The sequence below is a fragment of the Pempheris klunzingeri genome, chromosome 11 (assembly GCF_042242105.1).
Source record: "Pempheris klunzingeri isolate RE-2024b chromosome 11, fPemKlu1.hap1, whole genome shotgun sequence".
Lineage (NCBI taxonomy): Eukaryota > Metazoa > Chordata > Actinopteri > Acropomatiformes > Pempheridae > Pempheris > Pempheris klunzingeri.
This window is the reverse complement of record NC_092022.1, coordinates 5,204,018-5,222,883: the sequence shown is the minus strand read 5'-3', so window position 1 is coordinate 5,222,883 and position 18,866 is coordinate 5,204,018. Positions and strand designations below refer to the sequence as shown.

Genomic DNA, 18,866 nt, shown 5'->3' with positions numbered 1-18,866 from the left:
TCATTACTTGAAGTGCTTTTGCCCAAAGCAAAGCAAGTGCATTGAAACTCAATGACTTTACTTTTAAAGTGGTTCAGAGGAACCCAGACCTGTGGATTAACCAGAGAAACAGACACTTTCTGGAAAAAGTTGCTACTGAATATTTCAAGTCACTGTAAATTAAATTCCATTTACCTCCACCGTACTGAGGAGGAGGTGGAAAACCTGGACAGATGAAACCGGAACTATAAACTATAACTTAATACAAAATATGAACTTTTTCAAAGCACTCAGTTTTACACAAAAATAGTTTTTATTGTACAGGTAAACATGGTTTTACATTGGTCAAGTAGAGGACGTAGCCCAGACATCCACGGGCGTTGGTAAGCTTTGGGCGGCTGACAGTGTCGGACAGAGGGAAGAGCAGACGCTAGCTAAGGCAGATGACCGTGTGATCTGTGGGGTAAAGGACTTGGTTAAGGGGCGGCCATGACGGGGAGTTATACAGGACGACGTTCAAACGCTTGTACTCTTTCTTTGACTGGCGCTTCCCACGTAGCAGCCGAAGACAGTTCAGCATACCCAAATCTATCAGTACCTGGGGGAAAAAAACAGAATGTACAGTTTGAGCAAAAGTGTGCCTGTAAACTCTGACAGGGAGACAGCATAAGCCAAACCAGGGCCCTGAAACTAAAATTCAGGGAATTCAGTCATCGATTTTATCATTTCCACCTGTGCTTTTCTGAATGTGTCAAAATATGAAAAAGGCCTATTAAATCATCCCTGTGCTCCAACGAATGAAGCAAGAACATTGTATCTGGCTCGCTAATGTGCACCTCAGCCTTCCCAATCCACCCGCAGCAGCTCCACAGCCAGGTCTGCATGGTCTAATGCTGCATTAATGTCGAGTAGAGAAGCTGCACTTTAAGATGCACTGTGTTGAGCAATTGTAAGTGCTGAGTATTATCTGTAGTGTCTTAGGCTCTACTTTCTGTGTAGAAGAGAGGAAGCATTAAATTTGAAACGTATCATTCTGGCGTCTAAAGAATTTAGGAAACGGCAGCTTCAAACGGCAAAAAAAAACCAAGCTTGTCAAATGAAATGTTCAGATCTGTGCTGCTCCACTGGCCCAGAAGCACTGCTCTAGTAAATTTTAATGAAATTTGAATATTTTATGATAGCAAACGTCTGTGCTTTGCATTTAAAAACGGAGATTTCAGGCTGTCTAGGTTCATTTTTTAAATGAATTCGGGTCATCTTGCACAGCCACAGACACACTCCTTTATACGTGTGTGTCAGATTTGGCAGAAAAGGCTCTGCAGTGTGAACTAATCACCACACATAGTGGTACACAATCAGAGATGGCTGTGTACATGCACGACCAATAGTGCTGGTCAAGTAAACAGTAAGAGCAAAAGCCTCAGTGCCAGCGTGTGTCACATGTACAGTGTATCAGTCCTGTAAACAAGCTTGTTTTAAATGTACTGAACATACAGGAGAGGTTAGAGTAGTTACTATGGGAATCTTTATACCGTTTCCCCTCAATAACTAACAAAGACTCAGGATGACCAGAACCACTTTGTTCTTCCAGCAGGAGAATATTACAAACCTTTTATAGTTATCTTTCCAGCCTGTAGGGGGTCCTCAAGTATTACTGTAATGCTCAACATCACGGAGAATCAGTCTGTCGAGCGTCTCACCTGGTTGGTGCTTGAGCTAATGATTGAGCATTTAAGTTGTATCATCACTCACCTCCACCACAAAACAGACGAGGAAGTTGAGAGCGGCAACAGCGACGAGCAGCATTTTGAAGTCCATGTCAGAGAAGTCGTACATTTCAAGTTCTTTGCAAATGAAAGGCCCCGGATACACCACAAGCCACGTCATCACGCCAAAGAGGACGATCAGTAGACAGAAGAAAATCACTGAAAAGAAAAGAGAAAAGTAAGAGAAAAGTAAGTCTCACTTCTTGTAATATTACACTACTCACAAAAAGTTAGGGATATTCGGCTTTCAAGTGAAATTTCAGGATGAACCTAAAATGCATTCTAACCTTTCCAGGTGAACTTAATGGGACCTTCTCTAAACCTTTGAATGCACATGTCCAACTGTTCAGTGTTTCAGTACTTTCTGCACAAGTTGCTGTTCTCTAACAAGAAGCTTAACAGCAACATTCACAACAGGTTTGATCCATGAATCCACCAATACATTTCCTGCTTCAGTTAGAATTGGTATTTAAACAGTCCTCCTCATCCTGCTGTTCACATTCTGACATCATGAGACCAAGACGACACCTAACAGTTGATCAGCAGCACCTCAACACTGGAGGCTTCAAACAGGAAGTCCTCAGACGGAGGTGTTCACTGAGCTTAGAGGGTCACAGAGTGTCATCAGGAGGTTGGAACAGTGATACAGAGACTGGAAGAGTCACAGAAAGGAGAGGAGTGGACGTCCTTTGGCCACGTCCCAATTTATTGAGACACTGAACATTTTTTGTTGTGGTATACCTACCACTGTTGTTAGATTTTCTTTCAATAAATTGTTTAAGATGAAGAAATTACCAGTGCATGCTGATACTTAAATGCCCTACTTTCATGATATAATATCACTGTAGCATTCACTTTTTACATTTTCCATAAATTTCACCTGAAAGTCGAATATCCCTAACTTTTTGTGAGTAGTGTATATTTAATAAAGCTGACAACGATGGGAGAGCGTGGAAATCACAATTTCAACCCCATAGAATAAATAATTGGACATTTCTGATGACTCACCGTTGTAGTAGAGAGGTTTCTTGTGAGGGTAGCCCTTGGTGACCACCACGGCCATGATGATGTACTGGAAACCTGACAAGGCAAACACACTGGTGTTCTCCATGTTGGGCAGATTTTTGGCCCCATACACTGTCGAATTAAGAGGAACATACCTAAAAAAAAAAATAGAGGACAAGGTGTCTTTGTGTTTCAAAGTCTAGGTAAGATGCTGCTCCAGCTCTAATTCTGAGATATTGGATTTTGTTTGCTGAATATTGAAACAAATATAAACCTATAGTCTTTAAAACTGACCAGTCCTGTGAGGTGGTGATGAAGAGTGCGGCCAGCTGGCCCAGGATGATCATGCAGGTGTGGATGAAGAGGCTGCCCAGGACGGGCAGGGCCAGCAGACTGGCCGGGGGTCTGCGGGGATGCAGCTCCTTGCTGGGGCCCCCTCTCCCCATCACGATAGCCAGCAGAGTCACCACAAAAATGTCAGTGAACAGGAACTGCAGGTCAGCCATGGCCGTCTTCATCTGGAGACAGACATCAAGGCGTCACATCTCAGCGTTCATTAGGCAATAAAAAAGGTTTTTACTTGGGAAGTGATTCATTCTGGATAAATCTACAAGCTTGTTCTGGTTCCAGTTGATCTACCAGGGACAGAGCAGAGAAAGACGACGACTCTGAAAGAGAGTGCGATGAGCTCCGCTGCTACTCACTGTGTAGAGGATGAGGACGGAGCACAGCTGGGTGAGGCTGTACAGAGCCATGTATCTAAAGAGACTGAAGGAGGTGACCAGAGCACATCGACCCTCTCTGCACGGACAAGGAGGAAGAACATGGCGTTATTTCTTCTGCTGCAGACACTGGGCCACAAGCACTACTGGTTTTTATTCAATTATTTGAAATATAAAAACAAAGAACATGAGGTCATCATGGGTGTTACATTTAAAATCTCAACACATTTTTCTCCATACATTTGCATACATAATCCATTTCACCCCCCATTGTTCAGTACATTTCTCTAACTCAAGTCTTAAAACAAAAGTAAGTCTCTCCACACAGTAGATTTCTTTCACTATCCCACGCCACTGGGCCAATGTTGGAGGATCAACCTGCAACCATTTTCAGGGTTATAGCTTTCCTGCTACATGCCAAAAGTATCTTCAATAAATATTTATCTTTGTGTAGGAGTGTTTCAGGTATTTTACCAAGATAAAAAGTAACAAAAGAATAAACTAACTCCACTCCCATTATTTTGTTTCTCTCATTAGCCACCTCCCCCCAGTATGACTGGATTTTTGGGCAGGCCCAAAAGACATGGAAATGATTCGCCATTGAGGTTCCACATTTTCTCCAACAGAAGCCCCGGTCACGTGAGCCTGTTTGCAGTGCAGTTATTTTGGGGAGTGATAAAGAATCTCACTACATTCTTCCAGCCGAACTCTCTCAACGATCTTGAGTTTGCAGTGGTTGTTTGTGTCTCACATATTTCCATCCAGGTCTCCTCTGAGATTTGTGTTTCTGGTTTAGCTGGTTTTCAAAGACATCTTCCGCATTAATGTTTCTTAAACCTGCCTAAATCCTCCAGCTTCCTCACCTGATGAGCAGGGGCACACAGCTGATGTTTTCAGTCTTGGAAGTGAAAGGTGAAGCGACTGAGGCCTCGGCTTCAGACAGGGAAACCCCGACATCAGCAGCTCTCAGGGCCCCACAGTCGTTGGCCCCGTCGCCACACATGCCCACCCGGTAGCTGCAGTAATAGAAGACGGGTTTCGCTAATAGTTAAAAAAAAAACTACACAGAATCATCTTTTCTCCAGATATTACATACATTCATTCACGTTCATTTTGTTGTCTTTGTAAACACAACACTGATATTCATAGTGCCAATTGTATTTTTACACTGCAGACATTAACTCTACACCAGACACGCTCACGTTCTACATGTCTTTGCGTACTTAAGTGGTGGATTAGTTTGGGTGTATTTTTAGTGTTTTGACTGGACAAGAAATACATTTCAGATGACTCTGACAGTTTAGCTAATATTCCATTTATCCACATCTCAAGTAAATGTTGGGGCTGTAGTTTGATGAGAGTTTGATTTCCACTAATATTCAATTTCCCGTTGCTCTTCCTCCTACTCTTGTTTTCTTTCTGCGTTCCCCGTCTTTCCCCTTTTGAGTCTGAACTTACTTCAGTTTCTGCAGCTCCTTCACCAGCTGGGTTTTCTGGTCGGGAGTCATGCGTGCAAATACTGTGGCTCGCAACAAAACCTGCAGTGACATCATACACAGAAAAAGAGCCCCATTGGCAAACAATTGATCGCATCTTGATTCGACTGATGTCACAAAGGAAAATTGTGCTTGAAACATGTCTGTATTTGTACTAAAATAAACTTTTATTTAACCCTTCAGAGTCTGGGGTAAAACAGCATTTTTTACTACTTTTCATTTTCCCTTTGTGTTTCCCATTAAAACTGCTTAGCTTGCCTTCCTTTGTGTCTTTCTTTTCAGCACAACCTCACCTATGTGATTCTACAAGTATTTATATATATATGGACACTCTGTATGTAAAAGTGCAAAAGAAACACAAAATCCGAGCCGGAACTAGTTGGATCTTTGGAGGAGCGGGGGTCTGCGCAGACACCTCCTCTCGTTCGTCTTCACGCGCAGCATCCACTTCATCCTCTAAAAGGAGTCTTCCTCAGAATCAGAACGTTCTTCCCCAGATTCAGCATCTTCTAACTCGTAGAAGAGCTGTAGTGCGCGACTTCGGCTCTTCATACATTTAGTCTTAATAGGCCGATCGACAAAATTCAAACACTTGTAAAAAGTTTGAAGTGTCCGCTTTCCAACAGTCTTTGAATTGAGCACCTGAGTACTTGTGTCACAGCTTTACGTTTTCAAACGTGCGACATGTGACTTTGACGCCGTGTGGCGGTCCTAGACTCCGAAGGGTTAATCACTGTCCCTGTTACTACTCCCCTAGTTGTGGTCCAGTGGAAGAATACGTTACCTTTGGCAGATACTCGGGGAAGTGGTCACACAGGGCAGCAAAGGACTTGCCACTAATGGCCAAGTGATAGCCAAAGCCACCCTGGTAGAGGCACTGAGAGGAGAGAAGAAAAGCATCAGTAAGTAAAGTTACTAAAATTTTGCATGTGTCAAGGATAAATATTTAGCTTCAATTTCCAATTCAACAATATCGCTATTTTGCTTGAGGTTAATAACACAGACCTGTCAGACCTGACAGGTGTGGTAAGACAGTCCTCATACAACACACTTGTATTTCTAATCCTAAAATATACATAAAGCACTGCTGTGTTGTGTGTGAGCAGGACCGACCCGGGTGATGATCTCCACGGAGCTTTGGCCGGCGGTGGACCCTGAGTCTTCCAGGTTGAACGTGAGGGTGGGCATGGACTGGGCAGTGTGGGGGGTTGCATTGACGAAAATCACCTTCTCATCGGAGCCCACCATCCCACAGCTTTTTGCTACATTGACTGCTGTTAAAATGTTGTCCCCTACGTGAAGAAGGACAAAATGAGAACTTAGTGATACTTAATAACAACAACATAACAATAAGATTATTAATAATAATAATAATAACAATCTTAAAGAGTTAATGCACAATGTTGTTCGTGTTGTTAGTACAAATGCAACAGATCCCTCACCAGTGACCATGACGCTGCGAAGGTGTGCCAGTCTCAGGATGTTAATAACTTTGGGACTCTCTGGTTTCATCAGGTTCTTCATCATCAGGAAGCCCAGGAAGTGCATGTCTTTCTCTACCTCTCCTCTGTGAAAAGACACACAGCTGCGTTAGAACACTCACCGCTGTGGCTCGTAGGTTGGGGTTTGCAGCATCTACTTCGGTACGACTGGACTTACTTCATGCTTCAGGTGTGGGGAAAAGAAGGAGCCAGAGTACAGACTGGGTTCTCACCGTTCAATGGTCTTTAAGTCAGGGATCCCGTCCAGAGGTTTATAGGCGAGTGCAAGAACCCTGAAGCCTTCGCTGGAGAAGCTGTGCAGTTTGTTGGAGAACTGTACTGGCACTGTAAACATTAAGCATCCCATTAGTGAAAATGTAAAAGATATAGACACAATGCAAATACATATATATATTATATATATATCTAGATTTGGGAAAGATGCTTAAACACTGGCAATAACTGATCTACTGGAGATGGATTTAAATATAAATGATATCATTCCAAATCAGTAAAATGCTGCACTGCAGTTAAATATTTACACATTAAAAGGAATATTATTATTGTTGTGTGTCATTTCTATTGAGTTACATACCAGTTTCTGCTCGGCAGAGGCTAGCCACCATCTCTGGTGATCCTTTGATGAAAGCTAGAGGCGAGTGTCCCCCGCGGGCCACCGTCACCACACTCATCCTCTGCAGGGCCGAGGAGAAGGCGAACCTTTGAACAACGGCCACTGCCTCGCTTGTGGACTGACAGCGAAAATGAAAGAGAAGAACAACAGTTACGCACATCTGAAGTCTCCAGACAGGAAGTAAAGCAGGCAGATATTACACTGGTTAACAGCTGATGTATCCGCCTTTACTCAAATTTCATTCCATTTATTTACCACAATGTCAAAATATAACACTAAAGGTGGCAAACAAATAAAGCTACAAATAAGCTCTACTGATCAGTGATGGTAGGAACACTTACAGTTCCTTGAGCTTGGAGCCGTTGAGTCGGAGGTCTCATAACACACAGAACCCTGTGGCCTCCGAACTCTGCATCCAGCACCTTTCTATCTCCCTCTGGCTCCTCCAGTGTCTGAAAAATTAGGCACAACATAAAGATGCTGATTTAAATTCACGTTACAACAGAGGTTCATAGTAGGATGAGTGGGAGGAAGGATCGTCAGAGGCACGCCAACACAAAAACATGTTCCAGAAATGTGAATAAGAGGGAAACTTAGTACAGTATTATATTTTCTGTATCTGACCACATTGACAGGTGATCATGGCCAAAATGGAAGTCATGTTTTACATATATTGTGTATCAATGCATCCCCGATTAGACTGTATAAAGAAATGTCATATTAGCTTTATAGCGTCATACCCAACCAGTGGACTCCACCATCTTGAGCTCCAGAGGATCTCCGAGAGGCTGACCTCGCAACAGCGTCACCGTGTGACAGCAGGCCAGGCCTGACAGCATGCGCCCTGGGGGCAGGAGTCTGGGCTCGGGTACCAGCTCAGAGAAACCGGCAGGTCCTCCCTCCATCACGCCCCACACATCCAGACCCTCCTCCGTAAGAGTTCCTGTCTGGAGAGACAAAAGAGCTCTGCTGAAAGGTGACTTCAACATGACAAATAGCCACGAATGTCCCCCCCCCCCACACACACACACACACACAGTAAGCTTGAGTTAACGGACTCCCCGTCACCTTGTCGAAGCAGAAGAGCGAGACCTTGCCGCAGATGTTGATGCGTGGTGGACTGATGCAGAAGACGCCCTGCCTCTTCAGCCTGCGCTGGGCGTAGAAAGTGCCAGTGGTGATGGCAGCAGGCAGAGCAGGAGGCACTGCGATGGTCACAATGTCCAGGCTCCTTATCACCAACTCCAGCCAGGTCGCCTGGACCCACATCGAGACACGGTTAGTCATATCACCTTGTTTATTATTGGCACGTCAAACATATAAAGGCCTGACTTTATTTGGTCCTGACATGGTAGCCGACACTTACCGTGGATCTGAAGAGGACCACGAAGCTGTAAATGGTGCCAATTAAAGCTAAAGCAGGAAGGACAGCATTGGAGAAAAATTATTGGTCAAAAGAACGTGAAATGCATAATCTAAACAACTTTAGTTAATGATAACATTGGCTTTTTCAAACAGTCTTGAAAGCAAACTAGTTAGATCTCCGTAAAAGCTCTTACCAACAAAGCCCAGGAGGAGCAGGAACTTGGCAGAGTCTTGGTAGAAGCGGAAGTTGGTTGGCTGAGGATACAGAATGGAGCTAACCAGGTTACCTTTGGCTGTGAAAAACCCTGAGGATGAGATATGAGGAGGAGAACTGGCTTGACTTGGTTTCCTTATGCACAAAGCTGTGTGCATATTCAATGTTTCTCCCAAAAAGGCACTGTGTGTGTGTGTATCCTTGAGGTTTAATAGATGTGCTGAATTTTGTTCTTCTAGCTCATCAGTTTCTCTACTTACCGGTGCTTGTAACCACAGCGATAGCGCCGCCGGCTCCCGGGCCTCCTCCTTTGGCCTGAATGAGCTGGGTGCCACAGAAGAGGGTGTGTCTGCGCTCGGCCTCTGAGCTGTACCTGCCCTCACCAGGCGGAAGTGGGGTTTTCAGCACTGGGACACTTTCACCTGCACACAGGAATGATGGCAACAGGTTCAAACGTGGAGAGTTGGTATCACGTCCTGGAGCTGAACTGGATTAAAGGAACAGAAAACTGGCAAAGAAATTTGGGAATCTTTACATGGGACTAGAAAATAGGCTGATTTTTTTTTCTTGGCTTAAATCATTTTGTTTCTCTTCAGGGTTTTGCCACATTTACTGTATTTTTTTTCCTTTTATTGCCCTACCATGCCAGTTTTTGTTAAGACTGAAGTGTGTTACCAAATCACAAGAGTACGTCCAGATTTGGGAAGTAAACGTGATGAAGGAAGGTACGCTCCAGCAAGAGAAGTCCACAAATGTAAGGTTTAGTCTAATTCCGGATTTGACTCAGGTTTATTGGTTTTATTAACATGTGGAGGAAGACCCCAGTACTTATCTGGTCCTATTACTGTTTTTTTTTTTTTTATCTACACTCTGAAGGGGTTTCATGAGCTCAGTGGCATTTCATCAACACAAAGAGAAGCAAATAACCTCACAGTTGTAAGTTAGAAAACACAACACATCTCTACAATTACACTCTGCCTGGCGGTGCTGTTGAGGTTTGTGGATCACCTGTGAGCATGCTTTCGTTGACCAGACACTCCCCAGCCAGCAGGGCAGCGTCACAGGGCAGCAGCAGACCTTCCTGAGGGATGATTAGACAGTCACCAGGGACCAGCTCCTCTGAGCTCACACACTCCTCCGCTGAGAAAACACACAACGAGGAATGAACGTCCTGGCAGAGAGGCAGAATGACTGGACAGAAGCAGCCTGGTTTTGCTTGAGCCAATAAACACAATTACTTCTTGATTTACTTCCTTATATTTAGTGACATTATCAAGGTGATTTGTATGCATTCACCTTCAGGAACAAAAGCTACACATTTCTTGTTTACATCTCTTGTTCTTTCCCAAAATTTGCAATTATTTGAAGCTAATTTAGAATAGACTTGTCAACACTTGCTCGCACTCATGACCACAGTCCCACATCCTTCTCTACACACACGGTATGTTTCTCCTCATTAATACTGTGGCAGGGAGGTTTTTCATAGCTGCTGAATGTTGCTGCTACAACATAAAAAGTTCACTTGCCCCGAGGGAATAACTGTCACAGCTTGAAAATGCCCTAAAGAGGAGTTTTTGTAAACAAAGTCTCTGTTTACATTGTGTGTTGCTCACCAAACAAACACCGCGTGCATCTCTGAATGTAAACGAATGGACGTTTTGAATCCTGCAAAGTTTACATCCGTGTTTACTCACTTTTTTTTTGTAACAACGCAAAGGAACTTTAATGACAAGAACTGTCTCGGCTATGCTCTGATGTGCAAGTTTTTAGAGAGACTACCACAGGTTCTACCAGTGTTGGACAGTTAGATACTAACAACACATTATAGATATGATATTAATTTCCTGTGTAACCAGTTGTGTAACAAATTACTGGAGCAAATTCACCCCAAAAGCTGGTGAGCTGCTGATATCGGAGTGCCACATACGGTTCCCCGACCCGAGAAAACAATCGCAGTTACCAATTTTGTGGGTTGTTACGGATAAGTAATGTAAAGAGTAATGTAATAAATTACCTTTTACAGGGACTAATAAGTAAAGTAATAATATTACTTTTGAAAAGCCAAACGAATATTGACCCATGGTAACCTTGTTTCATCCATAGCACAACTACACTACTCACTAAAAGTTAGGGATATTCGGCTTTCAGGTGAAATTTCAGGATGAACCTAAAATGCATTCTAACCTTTCCAGGTGAACTTAATGTGACCTTCTCTAAACCTTTGAATGCACATGTCCAACTGTTCAGTGTTTCAGTACTTTCTGCACAAGTTGCTGTTCTCTAACAAGAAGCTTAACAGCAACATTCACAACAGGTTTGATCCATGAATCCACCAATACATTTCCTGCTTCAGTTAGAATTGGTATTTAAACAGTCCTCCTCATCCTGCTGTTCACATTCTGACATCATGAGACCAAGACGACACCTAACAGTTGATCAGCAGCACCTCAACACTGGAGGCTTCAAACAGGAAGTCCTCAGACGGAGGTGTTCACTGAGCTTAGAGGGTCACAGAGTGTCATCAGGAGGTTGGAACAGTGATACAGAGACTGGAAGAGTCACAGAAAGGAGAGGAGTGGACGTCCTTTGGCCACGTCCCAATTTATTGAGGCACTGAACATTTTTTGTTGTGGTATACCTACCACTGTTGTTAGATTTTCTTTCAATAAATTGTTTAAGATGAATAAAATTACCACTGCATGCTTCTACTTAAATGCCCTACTTTCATGATATAATATCACTGTAGCATTCACTTTTTACATTTTCCATATATTTCACCTGAAAGTCGAATATCCCTAACTTTTTGTGAGTAGTGTATATACAAATGGCAACCCTAAAGCCCCTACAGAGGACAAAGACTAGGATATATAATAGTCCCAGAGATGCCGTCGATTGCTTTAAGCTCTACTTCACATTTTGACTTTTATTTTCAGTGCTGCGAAAAGCAGAATCGAAACATCGGTGATTCAAGAGATACATGCACCTGTTTATGGCAGCTATTATTGTCTACCATGTCAAATAACTGACCCCAACCAAATTATAGTTGTTTATATCCACACCATAAATGGTTTCACTAAACTCTCAACTCAACATGAAACCGAGGCGTTCTGTTAGTGTCAAGAAACGCTGCTCTCACTCTGCCTGCCGCCTTGTCCCTAAAACTGTTGGTGCCAAACGCCTTGAGGTCTTAGTTTTTTTTACGCATCTGCCTCAGTTCTGCCCTCAGATGAAGCGCATTGCTGCAGGATTAGTGTTTAGTGCCAGGACGGCAAAATGTCACTATGTATCAAAGCGAATCAACTGACACTGATCATTTCCTAAAACTACAAAACATTCACATTGGAAGGATGACGCACGTGCAAAAACTCACCTCCTGAGTTTCTCCGTATTGTGACATTTATGACCAAGCGGGCCATGTTCCCAAGAGTGACGCTTTGCTGAGGAGCACAGCACAAACACAGATCATTTACTTTATTATTGAATGCATATAATCTATATCCATAATCTATAATCAGACTGAGTATCCCATTACAGGCTCACCTTGCGGATCTCATAGAGTGAGATAACGATGGAGAAAACGGAGATGAGGAATATACATATGCCATAAAAATAATAATTGTCAATCATCCACAGGGTGATGCTGAACAGCTGGAACACATAAAATGGGTTGAGGACCTAAAGAAGCAGATAAAGAGAGAGACAAAAAAGGAGTGGATTCAATTTGATAGTTCACCTTGATTTTGAATAAAATATCATGTCAAACACCCAAAAGGTCATAAATAATATCTTAGATTAGAGTTTTCCATCTCACCTCCTCAAACAGCAGTTTCATGTAAGGCTTCACAGGCACATCAATAAGGTTGGGCCCGTAGATGCGTCTCCTGAAAGAATTCACGGCATGAATTACTCATCAGTGCCCTCTGAGATTAAAGTCTATTTCTCCACTCGTGCGTCCTTTCCTACCTCGAGCTCTGCTCCAGGTGACTCAGGCCTTCTTGGAAACCATACAGGTCCTTGCAGGTCCAGTCCTCATTGAGGACACTACAGACAAGGACATCAGGTTTCAACATTACAGGTTAATGAAGAGGTTAAAGGGAACAGTTGACTTTCTGTCCCAGTGTTTCCCCTGCCATTACATTTGGGGGGCGCTTTCCTGTTTCCTACCTAACACGACAGAAAGCTCCTTTCCTGTCCAGCCAGATGTAGCGCAGTCCCTCATACAGGTAGAAGCGCAGCAGCGTTTTCTGTAACACAACAAAGGTCACTTTGAGTCTGGGAGAGAAGATCACTCAGCACATTATTCAACCAAACAGCTCCAGCCGCTCACCTCGTCCTTGTACAGCTGAACTGTATCTCTGCATTCAGTGTCCTCCAGCTCTCCCAGCATCTCCAAACTGAAAGGGACAAACCAAGTAAGCACATGCAGTTTTCCTTTTGGATTTTTAGCCGCCTTCTCAAATACATGCATGGCGTGGAAAGGCTAAAAGGTGATGCTGTTGGAGAGACATGCAGCTGACCTGCCCTCCTCCATCTCCTCTGTGAAGACCTCCACCACATGCTGCTGGCCAAAACTGTCCTGATGGGAAAAAAACAACACAAATACACCTGTGACCGCTGAAAACTGGGGGCCCTCTTTTCCACCTCGCACTAACGTTCATGCTGGCTGGTATGAAGTGTGAATTCAAGGTATGAATATGGTCAGTTCACCATCTCAGCTTTGGAGGTGCATGTTTGAAAATGTGACAACTGTTTAAACAGGAAAACCTTAATCCGCTCTTCCACCCGCATGCGTATAAAACAGATGGTCGGCAGCTTGGGTAATAAATACTGATGAAGCAAGATCGCTAGGATCTGCTACATCCTGACTGATACAGATTCGTGACGGCCAAATTTTAAACTGATGACGGCAACTTTTAAGACTTTGTGTTGATGTACACTGTGTTTTCTGCTGAATTTCTCTCTGGCCAGTCATGGAAAAGACTAGCAGTATTTCAGACATCAACGGACACAAAAACTCATAAACTTCTTTCCAGGTTAAAGCAATACTTAAAAATGAACATTAAAATAAAGACCAGACTGAGAAACTAGCATTTCAGTGAAGGTTTAATACTGACTATGAGTGCTCAATCTAATATTGTATGACCAGGCCTATTTTCAGCCATTATGAGCCTTAATCCATCCTGTATGTCTCTTCAAGAACATAAAAGGATAAAGTAGGTCAGTTTCAAGTTTTGCCAAAGGAAATCCAGCTTCAATAATAACGCCAGGTGTCAAGTGGGTTAGGAATTAATTCATTTTCTCACTCTTATTAGCAGAATATCTGCCAAAGCCAGAGGGCAGGAGCAGCAGCGGGCGAGGACAGCAAGCCGCGGGCGCCAGTGAAACACAATCCAGAGGAGCCCCAAGGACAGCAGGGCAGCCAGGCGACACAACCACACCCGCCAGCGCACCCACTTATACCCCTGAACATCCTGGAGGGGCAGAGGAGTCAGACGGTCCTTTCAGATTCAAACAGACCTTCATTTCCATACAGCTGGTTAGCTTATCAGCACCCACATTACATGATTAAAAAGGCAGCTTGTTCTGCTTTCTGCCAAAATATGACAGAAAATATTCAAAACCACTGATTCTTCTGTATCTATAAATAAACAAAGGGAACAGATACTTCTCTACGGTCTACATCCACAGGTGTCACCACATCAGGCTACTGTCCACCTGTCAACAGAGGCTCTACACCTTCTCCTGTATTTGCTGTATTTTTTTCCCACAGTTCTTTGCTTGTCTCGTCTCTGTCCAACTAATTGCAGCAAATGCAAACATCAGTTTCCACACTCGCGTCCACTGTGGGAGAGCAGAAATATTGTGGAGGGTCTTACCATGTGTGAGTCAGGGCTGAGCAGAGGGTCCCGGAGACTGGGTGAGGGGAGTCCGCTTTGCGGCTCCACCACACTGCCTGCAGAACAGGATACCCACAGTGAACACAACACCTCCTCTGCTACAACATTCACCTGAACTGTGCAGCACAACACACACCCTCAAAGTCAATATTAACACACACACACACACTCTGTAGAGCTGCAGTCTAGGATGCACACTGCAATAACCTCTTTTGGATCAAATCACGTTTTGTATGAGCTGAATTGAGAAAGACACAAACCGGCCAGGGTCTGTCTGTGGTTTAGACTTCATGACTGAGTTATCAGATGCCTCTTAAACTTTACAGCTCTACATTTATAGTTTGGGTCGGCGTGGGTGAAACAGTCCTTTGCATTGGTCAATTCAATTAACCCCGCTGCAAAAATGCCCTCAATAATTCAAGCAACAAAACAATAAACTGTGTGGGCTAATGGGGGATTCAGGGATCAGCTTAATCTCCAGTAAAATCACTAAATGCACCAGAGTACGACGGAAACACAGAAAGCGCCTAAAGAAACATTAACTTTTAAGGCTACAGGCGCGAGTAAAACATCCCATGAAGTGTTATACGATTGCAATAAACTCCTGGTGTGTCCACAAATTGATAGAATACAATAACAGAAGCGATAAAAAAAAATAAATAAAAAAAAACGCCGTAAAATGCAGCAGATAAAGCGAAACTGCATGTTTGACCAGATGCCGCTTCCGCTTCCAGAGAGCTGGAAAACACGCAAACAAAACTTCCTTCACATTTCAGCGCATTTAAGGAGGAAACTCACCGTCAGCTCGGCACCGTGAGGCTTACAATAAACCCAGTTAAGAGTGATGAAGTTAAGCTGTGGGGCAAATTTCGGTTCTCTCTCCACCGGCGTGCGTTGCACTGCCTCGAGCTCCTGACACCTGGAGACTGTACCTGTTTAACCGGCTCCATGAGCAAATCTGGGACATGAGACCCTGCGGCCATTTCCTGGAATAAACACCTTGTCAGCATAGAAGCTGCATCACATCTCTACACAGATGGAAAAAGGGAGGTAAACGTCCCATTATTGATAAATAAATGATAGTTTACTTTTCACCAACATATCATGAGTTAGAAATCAAGTTATCATTAAGGTACAGTTTCACTGTGATAGGAGATCATGTTTGTTATGAAGGGCAGTGAAGGTTTTGTGTTTTGTTCATGTCCTGTGGCTGATAATCACTTGTTGCTGCATGGACATGAAATCTGCACAGGAGAAAACACTCTCTGCACAAGACACCAAAGAGCTGAGTCATCCCTTTGTCTTAAGGCGCATGCGATTGCAGTATAATCATGTGAAAGCACCCAGGCGAGTGCATCTTTGCCAAATCACATGCTTGCTTTGTTCAAACTGGGCTAATCTGGACCAAAAGTAGCCCTAACAAAAAGTATTAGATGTGCAGATTTTGCAATTCGACCCCACTTGTTTATGAGTTTTCTCAAGGGGCATTAAATTCCAGCTGGTTTCAAGTGATCACTTTGTACCACACACAGGAATCCCAGCCATCTCTTTAAATTTCCCCTGTCCCAGGCATCAAGCAATGGCTCGGTTCAAAGTGCGGCCTACATTTGGAGGAGGGGAGGACAAGGTGCACCCAGGCCACTGTGGATATCATATCTCTACAAATATGACTTTATTAATCGCCACATGAAAGTCCAGGCTTTCAGTTTCAACCTCAACCAGACCGGTATCACAGGGCAAATTTTCTGCAGTGTCATAAAAAAAATGGGAAATAAGTGTCCACTAATGACTAGACAGGCACATGACAAGTCATCTGAGCTGAGGATGCAAAAACTGTCCTCTACCTCAAATAACACGGTTTGATGTGTGTTTCAGTGTCTTTCATTGTTTCAGTTTTACTTTTCAGTCTCACCGCCCACCTCCCACTTCCAGTAGAAAACAGCCTGCTGTTCAGCTGAAAAGCTCTGATAAATTCGCTGTACTCCACCTGCCCAGCACCAATCGACACACGGACACATAACAACCAGACGGTGAACACTGTGGGGTATTCAAATCACTCATTGCAGGTTTAACATGTAACATATTTGTGTTGACATTTTCATTTGCACTGAGCCGGATATTTTACTGTTAAAAAATAAACTTGCCAGTTCTCTCTGCAGACCTGTTTGCCTTTTCGTGTTGTGCAAATTTACTTCGCAGCCTATTGTGCATATTATACCAACACTGATACATCTGCTGTAATCTATTAATGGCTGAGTTAATGCTCGGGCACTAATTGAGACACTTATATGGCAAGCCTGAATTAAAGACAACATTTGAGATATCCACAATGACATTTTCATCTTTACTAGCAGGAATAAGTAGCGATTCTGAATATCAAAAAAGATAATAAATGCAAAATGACTCATTTCCCAGTAAGAATTATACTGTAGATATTCACGTTTGTTCTACTGAATGTCAGTGACATTGTGGATCTGACATTGAACAGCCAATACACACGAATGGCAAATGTGACCTCCTCCGCCCTTGGACGAACGACCTCATGGATATGTGAAATGTTCTTTTTGACGAAGAAGAATTAAATCATGGATATCTGTGATACATATTCAGTCTAGCTCTTAAATGTTAGAACAACCACTTATACCTTTAAAGATTTAAAGATATCTTATATTAAGTTTTGACTGGTACAATATAAGTAATAGATATCTTGAAGGAGTTTCTGCTAGTAGAAATGTTAATGTGGATCTCTTCAATCATTATTCTGACTAGTGAGGAAACAATATGGAGTAATTACAGCTAGGAGAGTGTTTGATTACATGTTAAAGTGATTTTGCTCTTTAGAGAAATGTATTAACTTAGTAAAAACACACCAGCTTTAGTAGCAGTGGTAGAAGCAGTAATAAGAGTGGTAGCTGTAGTATGTATGGATGGATTATCCAGACTAACAGGGACAGTGTTTCTGATGAGAGATGTTTCTGATGAATTTAAATGCCACTGCTGGGAAGACCTCCTCCAGCCTCCACTGTAAAGGGGAGGAAGCAGATATCTCACCAAAACATCTGCTTGGCTCAATATCACCACATGCTACTCTTTTCTAGCTGAAATGACCCTTTGGACTCCACTTGAGTATAGCCACGCCTGTAATTGTTATTTGTGATAAAACATTTAAGTTCACAATGACAAGACAGTCTTCCTGTGCACTGAATGCTTCTTAATGGCTTTGATCAATATAACTATATAATAGTTTATATAGCTGTAGTTATACTCTATTTTCCTAATTAAGCTCTCAGCTAATGTTGTTTTTGAACACTACATTATTGGTTGTATTGGTATGTGCAGCCACTGGTGATTGCTGGGTTTATTTTAAAATAATAATAATTCTATTTATGTATTTTGTGGGCTAACTGACATTAGCAGCCGCCCCAGGCTAACGTTGCTGTTAGCTAACAGTTAATTATTAGCAAACACATCTGTGTAGCTTCACTGTCTGCCGGCCTCGAGGTGAAGAATTGAATACTCGACAGCATTCAGACAAACTCACCGCGCCTGTCCATCCTCTGGTCACGATGACAGGCTCCACATTAGCGTTTTAAAAAGCATCACAAGACTGAACTGACAGGCGGACCCCTGGTTGGACATGTAAGGTCTTCTGAAAACACTCAGCTTCCCCCTCCTGGACGCCGTACCTCTCTACGGCGAGCCACGGTGTCCAAAGTAGTCACAAGCGTTCTCGCGTATAGACACACGGGTTATAATGTTGTCTGTATATCAAAAAATGTCATGAGCACGTTTAAAATCATAATTCTCGAAATGTCCATTCCTACCTGATGCTTTTGACTATTAAATACTACAAGTGTTCATCAGGACCGTGAAGACCAGTGATACTGAGGTGGAAATACAGTGAAAAACTCAATTACAAGTAAAAGGCCTCCTTTAAAAACCCCACTTAAGTACGATAGACAGCAGTGCATCATATTCTGTAAAATCTAAATTCTTGATCAGAAATCTGCAGTTGTGGTGCCTAGGTTTCTCTTTAACTGTTAACCTAATTGAGGAAACAAACTTTATAGTTTAAGAAGTTACTTCATAAAGCTGGGAAGTCACCAGTTAATGTGACACTTCACTATTCATGATATTACTGTGGAGAAAACACAAATGGTGACCACATCCTGATAGACCTTTTTTTTTTTTGCTACAGCGGCCATTTCGACTTGTCAAAGGAGGACATGTACAGGTACAAATATCAACGTTACTGAGGGCTTTATATTAATGAGTGTCCCAATAATCCACATCTACGATCCAGTTAC

At 42.9% G+C, this 18,866-nt stretch overlaps 1 protein-coding gene across 1 annotated transcript; it reads right to left on the bottom strand.

Annotated features, from left to right (window-relative positions):
* Nucleotides 1-269: 269 nt before the first annotated feature.
* On the bottom strand, nucleotides 270-18,184 carry atp13a2 (ATPase cation transporting 13A2). Its single transcript, XM_070839898.1, has 29 exons — nucleotides 18,101-18,184; nucleotides 14,539-14,615; nucleotides 13,966-14,133; nucleotides 13,180-13,238; nucleotides 12,990-13,056; nucleotides 12,827-12,906; nucleotides 12,626-12,703; nucleotides 12,474-12,543; nucleotides 12,203-12,337; nucleotides 12,033-12,099; nucleotides 9,671-9,802; nucleotides 8,923-9,084; nucleotides 8,643-8,753; nucleotides 8,450-8,496; nucleotides 8,152-8,340; nucleotides 7,824-8,030; nucleotides 7,425-7,535; nucleotides 7,045-7,201; nucleotides 6,683-6,794; nucleotides 6,411-6,535; nucleotides 6,082-6,260; nucleotides 5,753-5,845; nucleotides 4,931-5,010; nucleotides 4,336-4,488; nucleotides 3,455-3,551; nucleotides 3,045-3,268; nucleotides 2,754-2,905; nucleotides 1,732-1,904; nucleotides 270-577 (listed from the first exon to the last, which is right to left on the bottom strand). The coding sequence occupies exons 1-29, from the start codon at nucleotides 18,111-18,113 to the stop codon at nucleotides 410-412; spliced, it is 3,486 nt and encodes a 1,161-aa protein (XP_070695999.1). The 5' UTR covers nucleotides 18,114-18,184; the 3' UTR covers nucleotides 270-409.
* Nucleotides 18,185-18,866: the final 682 nt, after the last annotated feature.